Source organism: Octopus bimaculoides, chromosome Z (genome assembly GCF_046866305.1).
Source record: "Octopus bimaculoides isolate indiv1 chromosome Z, ASM4686630v1, whole genome shotgun sequence".
Taxonomy (NCBI): domain Eukaryota; kingdom Metazoa; phylum Mollusca; class Cephalopoda; order Octopoda; family Octopodidae; genus Octopus; species Octopus bimaculoides.
The window spans coordinates 71,120-92,500 of record NC_142944.1 but is presented as its reverse complement, the minus strand read 5'-3'; the positions used below and the strand labels follow the sequence as shown (position 1 = coordinate 92,500).

The following is a 21,381-nucleotide window of genomic DNA, read 5'->3' as shown; positions in this document are numbered from 1 at the left end:
CCTAGCACAAATCACTTAAGAGTGTAGTGGGTGGTTTTTATGTGGCACCAGCATCAGTGAGGTTGTCAAACACTTTGCAAGACAAAAACCCTTTTGACTGAGAGGGGAAGTAGTATTGAGGAAGATGGCTTTGTTCCAGATGATGAAGGGGAGAGAAATAGGGTGTCTTGCAGTAGAAAAGATACAAGGCTATCTCAGCAGGACAGATTATATTAGGTACATATTTATATAATTTGATTAACATTATCATTTAATGTCCATTTTCCATGCTGGCATGGGTTGGATGGTTTAACAGGACCTGGCTGGCAAGACAGAGAACTACACCAAGCTCTGCTGTCGGCTTTGGTATGGCTTTTATGATTGGCTGCTCTTCCTAATGCCAACCACCTTACAGAACTAAAATTATTTATTGAATCTATCTACTCCACAGGGAGAAGACAATAGTGTACCACTTGGAGAAACTGGTTTTCATCAACAGTTGAAAGATGGAGTAATACTTTGCAAGTAAGTCAAAATTTTAAAATCTTTCATTGCTTCCTTGTGACATTAATTCATGGGTCCCTATTTACATAACGTTGGCATCAAAGTTTTTCTCTTTAAGCAATAAAATCTTTGTTTGTTTTATATTTTTCCTTAACCTTTTAGCATTCAGATTACTCTGTCAAATGTAAGTTTGATGTGAAAGGCCAGATCTGGTCAGTTTAAACCTAAAACAGGTAAAATATTTGCCCAAATTCTCCTTCAACGTAGAATAACAAAAGTCAGCTTATTAGATATCTAATAATGTTAAACCAAAATTACATTAATCTAGAATCGTTATAACTGCCCCTCCTAACAAATGTTTCAGAACTTATGAAATCTGCTTCATAGTCAGTTATGAAAAGCAATGTTTAGTAAAATGTATTATTCAAAGTGCTATTGCAGCTGTCGCTTTCAGTCTGGTATAACAAAAGATGGCAGGTCAGCTTATTAGCAGTAGGGTGTGTTCAAAATGCAGTTAGAGCCATCTCCTTCAATCTAGAGTTTAAAAGAAAATGTTAGCAGGTCAGCTTATTAGTAGGGTGTGTATTGTTACGGCTGTGTTCTTCCATCTGGAATAACAAAAGTTGGCAAGTCAGCTTATTAGATATCTAGTAATGTTATACTAAAATTACAATAATGTAGAATCCTTATAACTGCCTTTGCTAACAAGAGTCTCAAAACTTCTGAAATGCACTTTGTATTTCATTTTATATTACCAGGTTAATGAATCAGTTATCTCCAAACAGCATTAGGAAGATAAACACAAATAAATCTGCCTTTTACATGATGGAGAATATTGCAAACTTTTTAAAAGCCATCGAATCTTATGGTGTCCTGAAGAACGATCTATTTCAGACTGTTGATCTTTACGACAACACAAATATGCTACAAGTTGTTAATACTCTACATGCTTTAGGAAGAAAGGTAATTATTATTATTATTATTATTATTATTATTATTATTATTATTATTATTGCCTTTGCACAGCTTCTAATGCTGGAGATGTACTTCAGCGTCAACTGTTCACTACCAGTGAACTAAGGTAAAAACCCCTTATTTTTCGAGCACCTTCCGGAGTATTCGACCAGTTCCAAGCAGTGCTGTTTTCTGCACGTGCTCCAACCTTATTGCAGCCCCTATTTGTTCCATGTACTTCTCGAGATTTTTGCTCACTGTTCCCAGGGCTCTGATAATTATTGGTACTACTGCTACCTTTTTCATCGATCACAACTGCTTAACTTCCCAAGCTAACCTGTCATCTCTCTCGATTTTTCTTTCTTCCTTATTGCATACCTTGTTGTCAGCTGTGCATGCTATATCTATGATCCAGCATAGTTTGCTTTCTCTCTCAATTAACACTATTATTATTATTATTATTATAGTGAGCTGGCAGAATTGTTAGTACGCTAGGCAAAATGCTTAGCGACACTTCATCTGTCTTTGTTCTGGGTTCAAATTCCGCCAAGGGCAAGTTTGCCTTTCGTCCTTTTGGAGTCGATAAAATAAATACCAGTTACATACTGATGTAATTGACTCATCTCCTCCTCCTAAATTGCTGCCCTTGTGGCTAAATTTGAAGCAATTATTATTATTAAGGCGGCGATCTGCCTGAATCATTAGCATGCCAGGTAAAATGCTTAGTGGTATTTCACTCATCACTATGTTCTGAGTTCAAATTCTACCAAGATTGACTTTGCCTTTCATCCTTTTGGGGTCAATGTACCATTGGAACACTGGGGTCAATGTAACTGTCTTAACCCCTCCCTGCCAAAATTGCTGGCCTTGTGCCAAAATTTGAAACCATTATTTTTTTTCTCATTTAACATCCATTGTCCATGCTGGCACAAGTTGGATGGTTTGATGAGAGCTGGCAAGCTGGGGAGTTGCCCCAGGCTCCAGTCTGTTTTCTATGGCTGGATGCCCTTCCTAATACCAACCACTTTACAGAGTGTGCTGGGTGCTTTTATGTGGCACTGCATGAGTGTGTTTACATGATATCACATGTGGCACTGGCACGAATGCTTTTCATGCGGCACCAGCACAGGATTCTTGCAGGCCAATCCTCTCCACCAGTGGGACTGATCTTAATATTTCTGCTGCTGAGTATCTTCTTGAGTAGAGAGGAAGGAGCCAGGCATCTCAGTCCTTTGTCATCTCACCTGAAAGGTTCAGCATCCTCAGGTTGTTCTTCAGTACTTCATCCCATGTCTACCTATGTCGTCCACTTTCACATGTTCCATCTACTTTGAGAGATTGGTACTTCTTTATGGAGCTGTCAGCATCCATCCGCATTACATGACCAAACCAGTGCAGTCTTCTCTCTTGCATGCTGCATCTAATTCCTCTTATGCCCAACTTCTCTCTCAACACACTAACACTGTCATAGATGTACACTTACATTACACATCCAGCAGAGCATATTAGCCTCATTTCATTCTAACTTTTGCATGTCCTCTACATTCAGGGCCCACGTCTCACTACCATGTAGAATTGCTGTCTGTATACATGCATCATACAATATTCCTTTTACTCGGAAAGAGAAACCTATCATAGCCATTATTATTTTAAGAGTTTAAGGCTGGAAGAATCATTAGCATGCTGGGTGAAATGTTTAGTGGCATTTCATTGTCTTTATGTTCTGTGTTCAAATTCTGCCAAAACTGATTTGGCCTTTCATCCTTTTTGGGTTGATAAAATAAGTAGCAGTTGTGCACTGGGGTCAATATAATCAACTTACCCTTTCTCTGAAATTGCAGGCTTTGTGCCAATAGTTGAAAGGATTATTATTATTATTAGTAGTAGTAGTATTGAGTGAAAAAGCAGTGCTTGCCATCAAAGTGACACTGGGGTACAATATATACAAAGCCCATTATACCCATCATGACTACCCGTCTGATAAGGGTACACCAGGCACATGCATCACGACCACATGTGCGCGACATGGTGATCTCACATCAAGATAAACAGCGCATGACCTCGCAGGTGGGGCCCAGTTAGAATTTTCTTTAGGTCGAGTAGCCTATCCCGCTCAAAAGGTCCCTGAATAAGGTTTGTTTAAGGATGTTGAGCAAAACAAGCATGTTTCCAAAGGTGAATTATCCAAACCCCAAAGAATTCCTCTCAACACATGGCTATGATGCTCCTCCACTACTTCTGCTCATGATCAGAGATGCACATATTGTCAGCCACCAAGGGACATGCTCAACTGGTTAAGGTCAAACAAATGACAAGCAAATCTGTGGTATTGAGCAGAATATTTGCTGTAGCCCATCTTCTATATCAAGACAAAACAATGTACATGATAACACTTCCAATCAATTAAGATCAGAAGCCATAAGAGCCACTGCCTGTATTATTATTATTATTATTATTTGACATTTTTGGAAAATCCTTGCCTTGATCGATATGCATGATGTAGAATGTGTCATGATGTACCAAAACAATTTGAGTTGAAGAAAAAAAACAATAAAAGAATTCTATCCTGCAACCAACAGACACACCCAATTCTAGGCAAAATCAAGATCATTAATGTCCTCATTGTGACTTCAAACCAAAGTCCATTCCTGGACTCAAATTACATTCACGCATCCATCGCAAAGTTGTTTATTCTTTCCCACTTTTTTTTTTATTTCGTTTTTAAATCATCTTCTTTAAACACTCATGTATCAAAATTCATAGGATTGACCATCATTATTATGGCAATGAGCTGGCAGAACCATTAGCATGCTTAGCAGTATTTTGTCAGTGTTCCCAGTTCAAATTCCACAGAGATCAACTTTGTCGCTCAACCTTGTGGAGTCAATAAAACAGCAGCATTTCATCCATTTTTATGTTCTGAGTTCAAAATCTGCCGTGGTCAATAAAATAAGTACCAGTTGTGGACTGTGGTCAATGTAATCAACTTATCCCGAGGTCCTAGATACATTCTTGGCCAGCATCTGTAATCAAGTTATCAATGTGCATGTAACAACTTTTTCCTCATCTTGCATCACCATGAAGTGGGTTCCACAAGACTTAATTTGGATGATTCCAGTTCAGGGTGGTGCACCCACTGACCAGCCAGTTGCAGGCATCTTTGCCTCATCTTCTCACTAACTTTCAGCACTTCTCCATAAAGGCATTCATTTGTTATATGTTGCTGCCATTTCACATGCTATAAATTGTCTCCCATTTCACATTTAGGGTTATTCGTAGCATCTATTTAGCCCATTTGACAATTTCTTTGTCATTAGACATTTGCAATGAACAGTTAGATTTCTATTTGCCTGGGCAATTTGGAGTTCCAGACCTTCTTTAGATTGTGACAGGCTGTCCATGCTTGTGTCTTCCTAATCTTGATGTCTACTTCAACCACTAATAGCTAATTTTTTCAATTTTCAATTTTTTTTTTTTTCTTTAACTAGGCACGTCAGAAGGGATATCCTGGTCCATGTATAGGACCAAAGGAAGCAGAGAAAAATGAACGGAATTTTACAGATGAACAGTTAATGGCTGGCAGCAATATTATAAGTCTTCAAATGGGCACCAATAAAGGTGCTTCTCAAGCAGGGATGAATTTTGGCAAATCACGAAGCATTGTTGATTGAAGATATTTCTTCTTACCTTCTTAAATGTGACTCAAAAGTTTTTCTTTTCTTCTTTTTTTTCATACATATATTGTTTAATGTACACAGTATGTAGTTATGAGCCACTTATAAGTTCCAAACATTAGAAACGTGATCTAGGCAGGTTTTAATACATGCCTAGTGTATCCAAGCAATCCCCTGGCTCTGAGCACATGGCTTACAGTTACAAATCAGGATGATAGAACTCTAATTCTTTTTTCTGCTTTTTTCGCCCTTCCATATTTTGTATCCGTCTTTCTCTTGCTTTTTTCTCATGATTTCTTTCATTCTATCCTCTTGATTTGTATAGACCATGTGCTCAGAGCCTATGGATTGCTTGGAGATGCTAGGCATCTATTACAACTTGCCTAGACCACATCTCTAATGTATGAAACTAATGTACAATACTGTGTACATCAAACGATATTTTTCTCTCACAGGATAGAGTACATTTTTTGTTGATCTTATTTTAAGGAAAAGTAAACTACACACACACACACACACAAGTTGAAAGGCAGAATTTTGCTTTAACCCTTTAGCATTTGGATTTTTCTATCAAATGCAATGCTTATTCATTCACATTGTTTTGAATTTATAGTGCATTTATCTTGTAACTTCAAGATTTCAATGATGTGATTGTTTAGTTTTAGAATGACATTGTAGGGTAGGGTAGGGGTGAGAGGACAGAACCAGTCAGCTTGAGCATAAAACAGCCAGGTCATTTGGCCTTGATAAGGCCAGTTTAAATGCTAAAGGGTTAAGCATGCTATATAACTCCTCATGACTTTTTTTAGATTTTAGAATTTTCAGAGAATTTTTGTAAATTTGTATTCTACACACAGGAATTCACATGACTATGAAAAATAAAAACTTTTTAAAATTTGGTTAAATTTTTCTTTTTTTAAAATTTTTTTTTAGAAAATCAGTTTGATATACTGACAGTCCAAATTTTTGGCTTAAATTCCAACATTAGACTATTAAATGTGTTTGTGGAGAGAAAGATTTTTGACCATAACATCAATACTGACAAACAAATAAGGATGGTGTGAGATGATTGCGAGATGTGCTGAAAATAACAGCTAAATACCCCCTTTTTTTTTTTGTAAGGGTTTTTTCATAGTGGTATGAATTCCCATGTGTAGAACACAAAATTTGCAAAAATTTTCTGAAAATTCTGAAAAATTAAAAAAGTTGTGAGGGGTTATATTGAGTGCTTAAAGCATAATTCCATTAGTTGAAAATCACACTAGCAAAGTAATATTGCATCCATATAGAGATATTAAGATGAAACTTTTTCCCATTTGAATAATAACATAATAACATTCATATTTACTTCATAAACCCCACCTTTTTTTGCTTATTTTCATACATGAGAAATGAGAGAAAATTGAAGGTTGAAAAAGGGACCACACAGCTATGAAATTTGTATTCCTTCAACATTTCTCACTTTTAATTCAATTAACTATTTTCGTTTTGTTTTATAACATTTAAGATTGTTTTTTTTTCATTCTGTAATTGTAATGCAGTTTCTGTTTCACAGAAAAAAACTAATATTTTTTTCTTTTTTTAACAATTACATATGAATTTCATTTTGTAAGATATTATTCCAGACCAAAGCTTGAAAATCTTAAGATAAATAATTTTCTTTCTTGCTGGATGCTTACAGACAACCCATGCTATCTTCCTTTCTTGTCTCCCCTCCGCCCCAGCAATTATATCACCTACTCTTTTCTATCCCCCCCCCCTCTCTCTCTTCTAACTTGTAACTCTTTGCTCATTTACCCTTCAACTCTATCCATTCAAGCAGTCTATCCCCATCTCTTCATTCTCCTCCCCCGTACAATCTTGCAAACTAATTCTTCAATTCACTTTGTGCCTTGTGGGGCCCCCTCGGCACTTCATTGCCATTCTCTATCTCTTGTAGTTCCTACTGTTCATTTTGTTTTCTTCTGCTTTCCCTACTTGGAAACTGATTTTTCAATTCACTTTGTGCCTTGTGGGACCACTTAGGTACCTCATTGCCATTATCTGTCTCTTGCAGCCCCTACTGTTCATGTTCTCTTTCTCTCTCCTTCCCCTGCTAAGTGTGAGTAGCCTTAAAGATCCCTTACAAGACCTGCCCTGCCAAATCCCCTTCTCATAGTTCAGTCCCTTCATTCCATAGCATGAAGCTGACTCCCTCCCAGGGCTTGAAGTTCTGCAAGCTTTATGGTGACTTCATTAGTGCAGGTGCCTCACGAAAAGCACCCCGTCCACTTTGCTAAGTGGTTGGCATTAGGAAAGGCATCCAGCCTTAGAAACCCTAACCTAAAGCAGACAGCAGAGCTTAGTCCATTCTTCTGACTTGCCAACTCCTGTCAAACTATCCAATCCCATGCCAGCATGAAAGGAAGATGTAAAGTGGTAGGAAGGGCATCCAGCTGTAGAAATCATACCAAAGCAGACATTGGAACATGATGCAGTCCTTGGACACATTGGAACCTGTCAAGCCATCAAACCTACAAAATTAAGAATAAAAAAAAAAAAAAAAAAAAGAATTACTGATATCATGTCAACTATTTGGACACAATTTAATTAGTTTTTCTTTTTGAATCATTCATATTAATTATGAATTTATGCTTTTGTTTATATTGACGCATCTATGTTAAAAAGAAAAAAATTGAAATAATGCAAAAATAAATTTATTTTATTCAAAATATTGATATTCTAAGTACAGTTTTGTCTTGTTTTTTAACAAAATTCTTTAAACCTCTTTTACAAACACACACGAGAAGCGACCACTGCTACTTTATTTTATTGTCAACTGAAGGACAAAAAACAGTTGACTTAAAATGATTTCAATTCAAAATTTAACAGCATAAAGGGAAGTAATACTCCCTATTCTACAGAGTTATTGTCCTTCAACTGTTAAATTAATGTCTTCACCTTTGTTGTTGGGTGTTTTCTTCCTGTCAGAAAATGATTTGACAGAATTGTTGTTGCTTATGTGTGTTAATTTAACTATCGTCCTTTAAATCTTAAAGTCTTGCAGATTTTTATAATCCCAACTATCATGACTGAATTAATGATTTGCATTCACTCCCAAAGATTTCATGTTCAGCCATACTTTTCTCCAGACTGGTTGGTATGTATCCTGTTGCTCTAATAATAATGGACATCAAGCTGAAGGTGTATCTTGGGTCCTGGATTTGCAAACTCCTTATCAATGGTCCAAAGATGTCCTTTTTCTCCTGTATTTTTCTAACCACATGTCCAAGGGGCAGCTGATTTTCACAATAGAACATATAATTTCTTTGTGCTCCCACACAACGATATCTGGCTGGTTGTTTTAATTTTTAAGTTTCTTCAATATTCTTTTGACCCATCAGTATCAATATAATCAACTTCATCTTTAGGTATTCCTTTTTGTAAGTCTGTTCCAAGCAGTTCTGACCACCATTGTCTCATGGGAAGATATTCTCTCACAGTTGGCAATAATGTGGTTGATGTCTTCAGTTTTGGTCATGCAAACCCTACATTTGTCTGTCAACGCTTTCTGCCTTTTATGTTGTTGGTACTTGGTGGGGACCTGTTGTTATTGGTGCATGGATGTAGCCTTTGAAGTATCCATGTACTGTTTTCTCTGTGAACTGGTTCATTTTTGTCTTCTGATAAGTAGATTTTACCAATACTCCTTGGCAAGAGATCTGTATCAGTTCTTCTTATTCCATATCTCTCCTCTTATTAATTAGCTGTCCTAATTATGTTTTTCATTTCATGTTCACAAACTTGGCTAAGATAGTTACTGGTCTCCTCCTTCTGCTGCAGATGTTGTTTCAGTGTCACAATCCATGTTTCATATCACATCAATACCAATGTGAGTCCACCATGGCCACCATCCCTGCATGGGAAGCACAGCTTGTCTACATCTCCTTTGATGTTGAAGTGTCCTGTAACACTGAGCAGCTTGTGTGTTTGGACATCTGTCTCATTGAGTTCTTGTAGTGACCAGTTCATTTGGTCAAACGTGTGAGGACAGGTACTACAAAGGTGTTGTGAGCAATATGCTTGTTGTAAGCTGAGGCTTTGATGACCATATTCTCTTTACTCTCCAGAGATATTCATTTCTGACATTCTTGTCTTATCTGATATGCCTATAATTGTCACCTGACTGCAGAGGTTGTATTGTCAAGCCATTCATTCTTAGGTTTGCAGAGGACGGCACAACTTTTCCATGTTTCACTGTCAGGAAAGCACATTTAGACTCATTAAGTTTCATCCCATTGCCTGTAGAAAACTGGGTTATAAAGTCCAATTGTGGTTGATATTTGATCAATACAGCTTGAGGTCGTCGATAAAAAGCTGATATTTCTAGATCCATTTCTCTGGTTACTATGTTTTGTGAATAGATATAATAGTGGATTTAATGAGAGAACAGAATAATACCAACAGGCAATGTATGTGTAGATGCAGGCATGACTGTGTGGTAAGAAATTCGCTTCCCAACCACGTGGTTCCAGGTTCACAACCACTGCATGGCACATTAGGCAAGTGTTTTCTATTATAGTTCAGGACTGACCAAAGCCTTGTGAGTTGATTTGGAAAGAAGGAAACTAAAATGTGTGTATATATCTATATACAATTTATATAGATATTTGATGTGGATATATATGGATGTGTAATGTCAGTGTGCACACACGACAGTGTAGACACCCTAAGAGAAATATTGGACCTAAGAAGCATCAGATGTGGTGCGCAAGAGAGATGACTGCACTGGTATGGTCATGTGCTGTGTATGGATGAGGACAGCTGTGTGAAGAAGCGTCACACCCTAAAAGTGGAAGAAACCTGTGGAACAGGTAGACCCAGGAAGACCTGAGATGAGGTGGTGAAGCACGACCTTCAAACATTGGGCCTCACAGAGGCAATGACAAAAGATCAAGACCTCTGGAGATATACTGTGACTGAGAAGACCTATTAAATAAAGTGAGATCACAGCCGTAGCCTATACCAGTGTCGCAAAATCAGCCAATTTAAAAAGTATGGTGACACACCCTGCTTGAGGAGACCTATTGAGTCAAGTAAAATCAAAATCAAATCACAATCAAATGGAAATAGTTGTGTCCGATGCCAATGCCACCTGACTGGCAGCACACAATAAACACTGAGCATCCAAACGTGGTTGATGCCAGCACCCCATCCCCACCCGAACTGGTTTCTCTGCTGGTAGTACGTAAAAAGCACCATCTGAATATGGCCAATGCCAGTACTGCCTGACTGGCCCTCGTGCCGGTGGCATGTAAAAGCACCCACTATACTCTCAGAGTGGTTGGCATTAGAAAGGGCATCCAACTGTAGAAACTTTGCCAGATCAGATTGGAGCCTGGTGTAGCCATCTGGTTCACCAGTCCTCAGTCAAACCGTCCAACCCATGGAACATTAAATGATGATGATATGTGTGTGTGTGTATGTATCATATATTTAGATCCATATGTATGTGTGTGTATATATATTATATATCTAGATCTTTCTAAGGTGGTTAGCAGGCAGAAAGATAGAGGGAGCTGTACAACATGTAATACCTACCTAATTGGATGGGCATTTGACTGTTATTTCTAACAGCTGTAGCTATAATGTACAAGTCATTTCTGTTTTTTGGGGATATTTATTAATCTTTATGAATTCCAAAAATAAGCTTTAGATTAAGAGATGTATGCTTCTTTCCCTTGGATTTGAATAAAGCAGAGTTGTATGTTTTACTGTATCTGACTGTCTCTAGATTTTTTTTTCTGGCTCTGTTTCCCTTTGCTGCTATGAGAGTAGAACATATTTGGAAACACTTGAAATGCTAGAAATAACAGCACAACTACTTCAAAAATATAGTGCAATCACTAACAAATAAAGGAAGAATACACAAACAAACAAACGACATCTAAGATTAAGGTTCAATTCCAGCACATGACCCCTGGGCATTGCCATTAAATTTAAGTACAGGCCTACCAAACACAGTATTTGATCATAAAGTGCAATATTACAGTATTTAAAGTGAAAACCAGACTGTAGTAAGGAAGCAGATTTTATAGTGAAACTGGCAGCCAGAAAATATCTATAGGGTTTCAAATTGCAAGATTCTTCAGCTTGTCTGTCCTACTGCTGCTTGATCTTCTTCACTAGTAGCAGAATTTCACCATGGAAAGATAATGAGAAGGCTAGTATAAAATATAATTAATATTGAAAATAAGTTACACAAGCTAGCAGTGAGAAATTATTGGTATTATGTTTTGAAATATTGGCAATATTTGTTGAGGAATATTTTCAAAAAGAACTGGGCAACTTTCTATAAAATGAATCAACTAACATGTTTACTCAACTATTCCTTTTATTATTTACCATAGACAGGGCTGGTATGTTTTAGAGCTGCAGGCAGGTGTTGTATAACTGACATCTATTTTATACATGTGCATGATTGACATGAAGCATTTCGCAGGTGAGGAGAAATGCCATGAAGGAGAGGAAAAGAGATCTACTACATATGTGTTTGTTGTCTATGAATTTAAGACAATGTATATCTGCTGGTGTATTCTTTTATGATGTTCTTCAATTAATAAAGATATGTGTACAATTATATAAGCACACACGCAAGTTTTTATGCACATATACATACACACACAAATACAATCTCCATACACATGAATACATTTGCATAGATATTACATTCTATATATATAATAATAGAGACCATTTGGCATTATTGCTGTACTTCGAGCATTAGGCCTCATGCATGCAATGATTGCGTCCATTTGGCATCATGCCATGTTTGAGAAGTAACTTGTGGAAGATGCCAGTGTCATAAAAATGGCACCAGTGCCGGTGGCATGTAAAAGCACCCCATTACACTCAAACTGGAGTCTGGTGCATACTTCCACCTTACCAGCCCTGATCAAATTGTCAAACTCATACCAGGATGGACAATGGACGTTAAATGATGATGATAGAGAATATGGAAAACTGGTACATCCTCAATTTATTATTTCCTTTTGTTTTACAATATCATCCAATTTGTTTTTAAGGTCACGACGACCTACATAGAAAGACTAATCTAGTATATTTTTTATATAGGTCGTCGTGACCTTAAAAACAAATTGGATGATATTGTAAAACAAAACGAAATAATAAATTGAGGATGTACCACCAGTTTTCCATATTTTCTATTGTTATTATTATTGCTAATATACACTCCAGATAATATTATCGGAATTTACAGCGTGAATGGATATTAAATTCAGCAGAGGTAAAGATCATTGACCGCACCCCACTTGTTTTTTTTGTTTTTTTTAACAGGAACACCCTATATCGAGGGCGGAGATTCTGAATCTGGAAAGAAATAAAATCTGCATTTCAAAATTTAAATTCACTTCCCCAATTTCTTAAATTTTCACTTAAAAAAAAAAAAATTTGGTTAACGTTTACAACTTCACCCAGAAACGAAAATTAGAAATAAAGTAGTGCAACGGGTGTTAAAAAATGTGTAGGAAACGAAAAGGAAAAAGAAAATGCGCGCAAAGCAACAGGAGGGTGGGGGAGAGAACCTCGGAAAATTCACAAGATCCTAGATTTTCCATTATAACTTTTAGGAAAATAGCGGGGGGGGGGTCCAATGAAATTTTATATAAATACCTTTCAAACAGCATACATTACGAGCATAAAGTAATTTGTGGGGAAAATCTTTTCCAAGGGGGTGGAGTGAGTACCTCGGAAAATTCCCAAGGTCAGAGTTTTTCCCTTGTAATTTTTAGGAGAATGGGGGTTTTTTCAATGAAATTTTATATATATCCTAGGATCTATATATCCAGTAATTTTAGCAAAAGATATTTTGTTTTAATACACTTTGACTTGTTTCACACAAAACAAACGTTTTTTTTGTCCAGACATTGTTACCACTAATTTTTATAACTTCAGAAAAGTGCGCTTGTACAAATATAACTTGTCTGTATATATATGCGTGTGTGTAGTGTGTATATATACAATATATGTATCTCTCTCTCTCTATATATATATATATATATATATATATATATATATATATATATATATGACAGGCAGGCAGGCAGGCAGACAGATAGATAAACAGATAGAGAGAAAGAGAAAGTAATAACGAGTGAATGAGAATAACGATGGAAGGGTTAAAAAAGCGTAAAAATAATTGAAGATAAAATGAAACAAAATTGAAGCCAAAATATGAAGAATTATTGAAAGTGGAAAGAAATAAACACTACGTAGTGTAGTAGTAGTACGCTAGGGTATCTGTAGAAAGTTGAATGTGATTTCGGAATATAACAACGAAAAATTCGGATCTTGGGAATTTTCCGAAAGTCCTCTCCCCATTTCAAGATTTTCCCCACAAATTTCTTTATGCTCGTAATATATGCCGTTTGAAAGGTATTTTTTTAATAAAATTTCATTGAAAAAATCCCAATTTTCCTAAAAGTTATGAGGGAGAAACTAGAATCTTGTGAATATTCCGAAGTCCTCTCCTCACCCTCCTGTTGCTGCGACAAAAATATTGAGATTGAAAGGTGATTTAAATGTTGCAGTAAAACCAACCGTTTCTTGTGTGTGTGTGTTTGAATGGCTTACAAACATCTACTCTTCAATTGATTTTGTTAATACCATTATGTAGAAGACAGAATCGTAAGAATTTTGTGCGCAAATTTTTGTTTTCATTTTCGTTTATAGCATTTCATTTTCATTTTATCTAGTTTCAACTCATGAGTTGTGGCCATGCTGGAGCACCGCCATTTATAATTTTTTTCTTCTGAAATGCCACCTTCGGCATCCAGGACGCGTTGGTCGGCCCAAGGCTATGGTTGAAAACACTTACTGGCGAACAGTGGGGGGGGGGGAGAACCAGGATAATTCACACGATCCGATTTTTTCCCAAAAGAAAATGGATATTCTTCCCAACTACACGGTTTCGGGTACAGTCCCACTGCATGGCACCTTGGGTAAACACTGGAGTTCAAAGGTCATGTTGTTGTACACCTATTACACTATTTTTTTTTTTTTTGGTCGGGTCAAACACTGGAGTTTAAAGGTCAAGGTCTGAATTTTCCGAGTCCTTTTCCCCCGCCTCCCGTACGCGAGCGCGCATTTTTTTTTTTTTTTTTTTTTTTTTCCATATTCGTTTATAGCAAATTGTTTTACACCTATTACACTATTTGGGGCGGGGTGAAATACGTAGAAAAATACGGAGATTATGATTCTGAAAACAAAAAAAAAAACAATTTGTAAAATTTTGTCAAAAAAATACTCTTCCCCCCCTCCCGCCCTATGACAAGAGGTGAAATTAAAGTGTTTTCTTTACTAATGTTTCACGCATGCATAGAATTATAAAATAGATGCAAAAAGTATCTAAACAGAAAACCTGACATGCTAGAAACACGTTTTCAAAATTTTAGTACGAATTACCAAAAAAAAAAAAAAAATTTCAAACCTTATTTTCCCCACCCTCAATTTCTTCGTTTTTCAGTTATTTTAGGTATGTTTTGGCGAAATACGAAGAAAAATACGGAGATTATAATTCTAAAAATAATTTTGTATAAAATTTCAATTTTTCAAAAAAAGAAAAATATAAATAAACACCCCTCCTCTCCACCCTATGACAGAAAGTGAAATTTCCCCTACCCATTTTTACTTTACCAGAGGAGCAAATTTTGAAAACGTGTTTTGGGGGTTTTCCAAATCTTCAATTTTTAAGTACGCCCCAACCGGAAATTGACAAGCTAGAAACAACAGCCAAACCGAGGATCAACTTTCTAAATACAAATTACCAAAAAAAGAAAAACATTTTTTTAAATGTCATTTTGTTGTGTGTGTGTGTGCAAAAAAACTAATTTTGACATACCTCTCTTAATTCCAAAAGACCCTCAACCACAACATGTTGGGGTTATTTATGTTCGTCATGAAACAGTAGTAGAGAAAACACTTTAATTTCACTTCTTGTCTTAGGACGGAGGGGAGGCAGAATGTTTATTTTATTTATTCTTTTGAAAAATTGAAATTTTACAAATTATATTTTCAGAATCATAATCTCCGTATTTTTCTACGTATTTCACAAAAAAAAAAAAAAATTTAAGTGAAAATTTAAGAAATGGGGCGAGGGTCGGGGTTTAAAATTTTGAAATGCTTTCTTTTTGCAAATTCGGAATTTCCGCTATCGATGTAGGACAGTCTTTCGTTTTGACTCGAAAAATGTAAACACTGAATTCGGTAATTTCCGTGACCATGCGTTGTGTTGTCAACCATCAATTGACTTATCGATATGGGAAGAGAAAGGTAATAGGTTGTGCGTGTGTGCCCGTTCTGTTATTATGTGTTGTGGAATGTAGATATAACACACAGAGGAACAAGCACACGCGCACAACCTATTACCTTTCTCTTCCCATATCGATACGTCAACTGACAGTTGACAAGGTAAGTGATCACGGAAACTACCGAATTCAGTGTTTACATTTTCCGAGTCAAAACGAAAGATCGCCCGATATAGTGTGTTCCCGTAAAAAAAAAATTTTTTTTTTTAAATCCCAAAGCGGGTGCGGTCCATGATCTTCACCTCCGCCCACATATAGTATGAAACGATATAATGTGAATGTATATAACATTATATACCTGCGGGTAAATTTCTGCAATGTGCTTCAGGAAAGTTTGGAAGTTTTGTATAAATGTTGATGCATTGAACTGAAAATACCTTTATCTATGTGGTCCCATCTCAGTTCTCCTTCAGAACAATAAATATTTTTAAAAATTTGTTTAACATGACTCCAGTAGGCTACTAACTTGTTCGCACAAACGCCTCTAAGTGGTTGAACGAGATTTTCAGATTGGCTAATTGTCCCTTGTTTATAATCTAAAGATGAAAGATTCTTATAGCTTTCCCATTTATCAGTACACAGTGTACTGCCAGGTAAAACATTTTCTTGTATAATTGTTTCTAAGGTTTCAGCATTTTTGTCCTTAGAAACAATTATACAAGAAAATGTAACAAACCATTCTTCACTGTACTATCATAGAAACCAACAATCCAAATTTTCTCTTTAATCTTACCTACATTAAACTTTCTATTAAACATCAGTGATTCCTCAATCTGTACCTCGTGACCATCACCTCCTAACTTTGTTCTGTCTTTGAGCAACTTGCTGCTACAAATTTCTCTACAATATGCGTACCATTGAATAGCTGTCACATGTGATACACCAACTTGACTCATACATGCTTGCTGTGAGTGGAGTTGCACCGGCAAAGTGATAAACGCTATGAAAAATAATTGTTATCGATAATTTTTATCTTTCCATAAACGTATTGCTCCTGATTGATTTCCTTTTTCGACAAGCTGGATACTTCCATAAATATCTGTCATTACTCCTCGGTGATTTTATGAATCTCAGAAATGTATGACAGGTACATCTTTTCTATTTAGAAAGCAATCCTTCTTTTTCAAATAATCTACAATGTAATAAGAAATCTCTGAGCGAGATGTAAACAGTAGCTGCACGACATCGTGAAGTATATTTGCCACCTAAATGTGGCTAACCCTTAAGGGTTGATGCTACTGTAGCTTGTAGCCCCAGGAAGACATCTCTTCCAGCTGGCTATTGACACACTTTCTGTGCCCTATCAGTATTTGTAAAAGGAAGTCATCTTTCCCATCTCCAACCTGATGTGATACACACGGACCGAAGTTTCTGGGTATTGACCCGTCATCAACGTGTGACAACCACCGGTTGGCGATGGGAAGTGAATCTCAATGCAAATATATGTATATACTTTTTCCAGTGACGAAAAGTCACTGATCTCGAAAAGGTGGAAACAAGCAATAATAAATCTCTGAGTTAGGTATAAACAGTAGCTGCACGACGAGATTTATTATTTCTTGTTTCCACTTTTTCGTCACTGGAAAAAGTGTATACATATATTTGCACTGAGAACCACTTCCCATCGCCAACCGGTGGTTGTCACACGCTGATAACGGGTCAATACCCAGAAACTCGGATCCGTGTGTATCACGTCAGGTTGGAGATGGGAAAGATGACTTCCCTTTGCAAATACTGATAGGGCACAGAAAGTGTGTCAATAGCCAGCTGGAGATGTCTTCCAGGGGCTCCAATCTGCAGGTAGCATCAACCCTTAAGGGTTAGCTACATTTAGGTTGCAAATATACTAACCCTAATCCCTCCCAATTCTACGGCCTTGGCCTTCAAGCAGGCTATCCTCATGGGGTCCGTTTACGTCTCCGCCATGTACGCCGTTCAAATTCCACCGAGGTCGACTTTGCCTTTCATCCTTTCGGGGTCGATAAGTTGCGTACTGGGGTCGATCTAATTGACTAGCCCCCTCCCCCAAAATTTCGGGCCTTGTGCCTGAAAAGAAGGTTAATGTTTACAACTCTACGGTTAACCGAAAAGAATATTTTTCTCCCCATAAACCCATTTGAGTAATGGAAAAGGTTTAAGAAAAATGCCAGAAATTGATAAACATAGGGGTGAATTTTTTTTTTTTTTTTTTCACCGAAAAGGTTTCTCTCCCATCGTTTTTAAGTGTAGTGGCCGCAAAATCTGTCCGAAGAAGTTGGAGCGGGGGAATCATCGAGCGTAGTGCCAACAAAATCGGTCGGGAATGGAGGAGCGTGAAAAAATCCCCGTCAAAACGGAGAAATTCCCAAATTCGGGGTAGGGTGAAATAAAAAATCATTTTCGCAAATTGTTTTGCTAAAAAGATAGTCCACAGCACTTCCAAGGGCACCGTGAAAAAAAATTAAATCAGAAAAATCCCCCATAGAACGGAAATTTCCAGCTTGTTGATACTGACTCCGATGTCTGCAAAATACGTGCCAATATTTATGAACAGATGTAACCACAGATGTGTAGAATATTTTTTTATTACTATTGTTGTTGAAAAACAAAACTTTTTTAAGACTTGTCTTAATTTTCGTCATTCCTTTAACTTGAGTGGAAATCTCCCTACCACCACCAAACAAAACTGATAATTTCTACTTTAACACCAGGCCACCAAAACAAAAGAAAGAAAGAAGGGTAATAGGTGTTTTAAAAAATGCGTATTAAACTAATGTGAAAGCAAAAATTTGCGCCAACGAACCGGGGTGAACTTTCGAAAAATTCACACGATCCGAATTTCCCCCCTCATAACTTTTAGAAAAATGGATATCTTTTAATGAAATTGGACCTTTGTGATTTGACGGGCAACATTTTTTTATGTAGTGTTTTTGGTACCGAAACACTTTCAAACTTCGTATACTTGTATATTTTGTGGTATAGAACAGATAATACATTTTGTATTCGAAGTTATTTCACGTTAAAAATTGTCTTATTTCGATAATTTCAACTAATCACTGACGTCTATTCAGTTGAATACAGTTAGTGCTGTGACAGTGTATATGGTATTAATCCCCGTTAGTTCTGACATTTCGGATTAACTAGACTGTTCATAAACAAAGGGGAATACTTGAATATTGCCTGCACTTGTTATTGGAGCTACCAGAATTATTAATGCACCTCCACCAAGTGCTTCATTTCCTAGAAATAGCAGCCAAATCTTCTTCAAATCAAACTCTAGTTTAGGGTTCGGGTTTTAGGGTTAGGGTTATGAGTGAGGTTATGGGAAAAATATACACACACAGATACGCACAGCGTAATTTATTATATAAACAATATATGCGTATAAATTACGATTAAACCGGATGAAATATGTCACAGGGAATAACATTTTTATGACCGACCAGACGTCAGTGATTGGTTGAAATTACAGAAATACGACAACTTTAACATGAAATAACTTGCGATGTACATTTTTTTGTTAAGAAGGCTAAGAGAAAAAGTTGTTTTGTATGACACATTCTACCAGTATCCCAAGTTTGAAAGTGTTTCGTTAAGAAAACAAGTGTTGCCCGTCAAATCATAAAGATCCATGAAATTTTATATAAATACCTTTCTAACAGCATAGATTATGAATTTCTTTCTTTTCTAAAGTCCTTTCCCCACCCCCTCGGAAAAAAATTGCCCCTCAAATTACTTTATAATTGTAATCTGTGCCATTTGAAAGTTATGTATATAAAATTTCATTAAAAGATATCCATTTTTCTAAAAGTTATGAGGAAAAAAATCGGATGTTGTGAATTTTCCGAAAGTCCTCTTCCCCCTTCCCCCGGTTCGTTGGCGCAAATTTTTGTTTTCATATTCGTTTGATATACATTTGTTTACACCTATTACACTCGTTCTTTTCTTTTTGGTGGCCGGGTGTTAACAGAAAGCGCGACGGATCACGATTGTGGCCGTCAGGCACAGGTCGACAGGCCACGTTGCATTTAATTTATGAGCGTTTGTTGAAATGTTTCTCAAGAGATAGTTCAACTTATGACTTTTCAGATGATGTAAAACTTGCCACGATTATATACTAAGGAGATATTTTGGATCTTTTCAATTTGACCGACAGATTTTTTTAATTGATTTTTGTTAACTAAACACTTTGAAACTTCGGATATTGGTACAACGTATCACATAGAACAGGGTTTACTCTTAACGTTTTTGACAAAATGTTGTATTTTAGAAGTAATTTCGTGTTAAAGTTATAATATTTGAGTAATTTCAACCAATCAATGACGTGTATTCAGCAGAAGAAAATTACTGCTGCTGTTTGCGAACAACAACTTCCGGATCCACTCCCCTAACAAAACCCTTCCTTAATAACCAGAGATGTTTTTTATAGCAACATAAATTTCAGGGTTGATTTGAGGTTAAAATAACAACAAAATTATTACTGAGACAGACCAACGACGGAGCCTGTATGTGGTTACATGACCTGCTAGAAAAAGTAGCCAAACTTTTTTTTTATATGAAGAATAGAAAAACCTCTATCCTGTGATATACACGTAGAGTCTATTATGTCTGGGAAAAAAGACGCGATGGTCATAGTTGACGCGTCATTGATCATACCTGTTCAATCAGATCCAAATCGGGACTAAGCAACAAGTGACGAAGGGAACAAGAGAGCCTTTACCTGGTTGGTCGAGTTGCTAGAAAGAGCAGCCAAATCTTCCTGACAAAAAGAAAAATGAAATTTCAGTCTTCTAGAAAAAAAATAATAATGCAAGTTTTTATTATTTTATAATGTTCAACTACGAATTCATTACTTCTAGAAAAAAATAAGACAAGATAGTCATGGCTGGAACGTCTTTTCTCACAGATCCATTACAATCAGAGCTATCCTGTGGTAAAATCAATATTCTTCACTGGATGTTGAAGATAGCAAGTATCCATATTCCAAATATTGGGATTCCCTTATAAAATCGACATTTCAAAACATGTTATTTGTTGTGTGTGTGTGCAAAAAATCTAATTTTTACAGACCTCTCTTAATTCCAAAAGACTCTCAACCACATGTTCACTTTCTTTCACAGATGCACTGGCAGAGGGGTGTTTATTTATTTATATATTTTCAAAAATTGAAATTTTACAATTTTTTTTCTTCGGAATCATAATCTCCGTATTTTTCTACGTATTTCGCAAAAAAAAAAAAATTTCTAAAAAAAGTGAAAAATTGGGGGATGGGTAGGAGTGGGATTGTATGTGGGGGATTTTGAAATACCGGGGTGGGGTGCAGATTCGGAATCTCCACAGTCGAAAAGGTGGGTTTCTGTAGACCCTCACCTCCAATAACCGAAAGGGCGGGGGGTGGGGTGCAGTCCATGTCCTTTACCTCCGCCATATATCCTCCTAAATTCACATTATATATATATATAACAAAACTGTCCGATGAACGGGACAGTGAAACTCAGAGTAACAGTCTTTTGTTATATTTCTGCTGCTTTTAAATAAAGTATATATGTATATATATATATATATGATGCAGGTGACAACAATATACATGCACACATATTGTAACAACTATCAAACTCAATCTCAATTTAAAACAACTATTTTTATATCTTTGTTGTCTTTTTTCTTTAATTTTCCTTACGAATACACCAACTCACCATACACCACAGAAATAGGTGGGGAGTAATACAGAAAATAAATAGAAACACGTAACCACCTGTTAAGTGGCTCTACAGCTCTTAACTTCATCTATTTTATGTCACAGTGATGCTGTGGATTGTAGTCATCGCCACTTGATCTTCGTATCCTGTGAGACAGCAGCATCAACTCTACTGCAGGAAGTCATTTGCCGCCTAGTGATGATGCTGTGGACTGTAACCAGACAGAAA

At 36.6% G+C, this 21,381-nt stretch overlaps 1 protein-coding gene and 2 long non-coding RNA genes across 16 annotated transcripts in view; 2 read left to right on the top strand and 1 right to left on the bottom strand.

Moving 5' to 3' along the window:
* LOC106880419 (calponin-1) overlaps positions 1-7,836 on the top strand; it is a 63,146-nt gene extending 55,310 nt beyond the window's left edge. Inside the window, exons 4-6 of the mRNA XM_052973791.2 lie at positions 431-504; positions 1,242-1,446; positions 4,926-7,836. Of these exons, the coding sequence (XP_052829751.1) occupies positions 431-504; positions 1,242-1,446; positions 4,926-5,108 (462 nt within the window). The 3' untranslated portion in view covers positions 5,109-7,836. The remainder of the gene's footprint in view (positions 1-430; positions 505-1,241; positions 1,447-4,925) is intronic.
* The window catches only part of LOC106880418 (uncharacterized), a 24,319-nt gene continuing 8,954 nt past the window's right edge, over positions 6,017-21,381 (bottom strand). For 3 of the 14 annotated variants that reach the window (XR_001410744.3, XR_001410742.3, XR_001410743.3), the window contains exons 2-4: positions 21,210-21,364; positions 20,111-20,213; positions 6,017-7,624 (exon numbers count right to left, since the gene is read on the bottom strand). This is a non-coding gene — a long non-coding RNA (uncharacterized LOC106880418). The other 11 variants (XR_016244798.1, XR_016244797.1, XR_016244795.1 and 8 more) reach the window with 8 other exon arrangements.
* Positions 15,465-21,381, top strand: part of LOC128249640 (uncharacterized) — a 22,236-nt gene continuing 16,319 nt past the window's right edge. The window contains exon 1 of the long non-coding RNA XR_008265760.2: positions 15,465-15,578. This is a non-coding gene — a long non-coding RNA (uncharacterized LOC128249640). The remainder of the gene's footprint in view (positions 15,579-21,381) is intronic.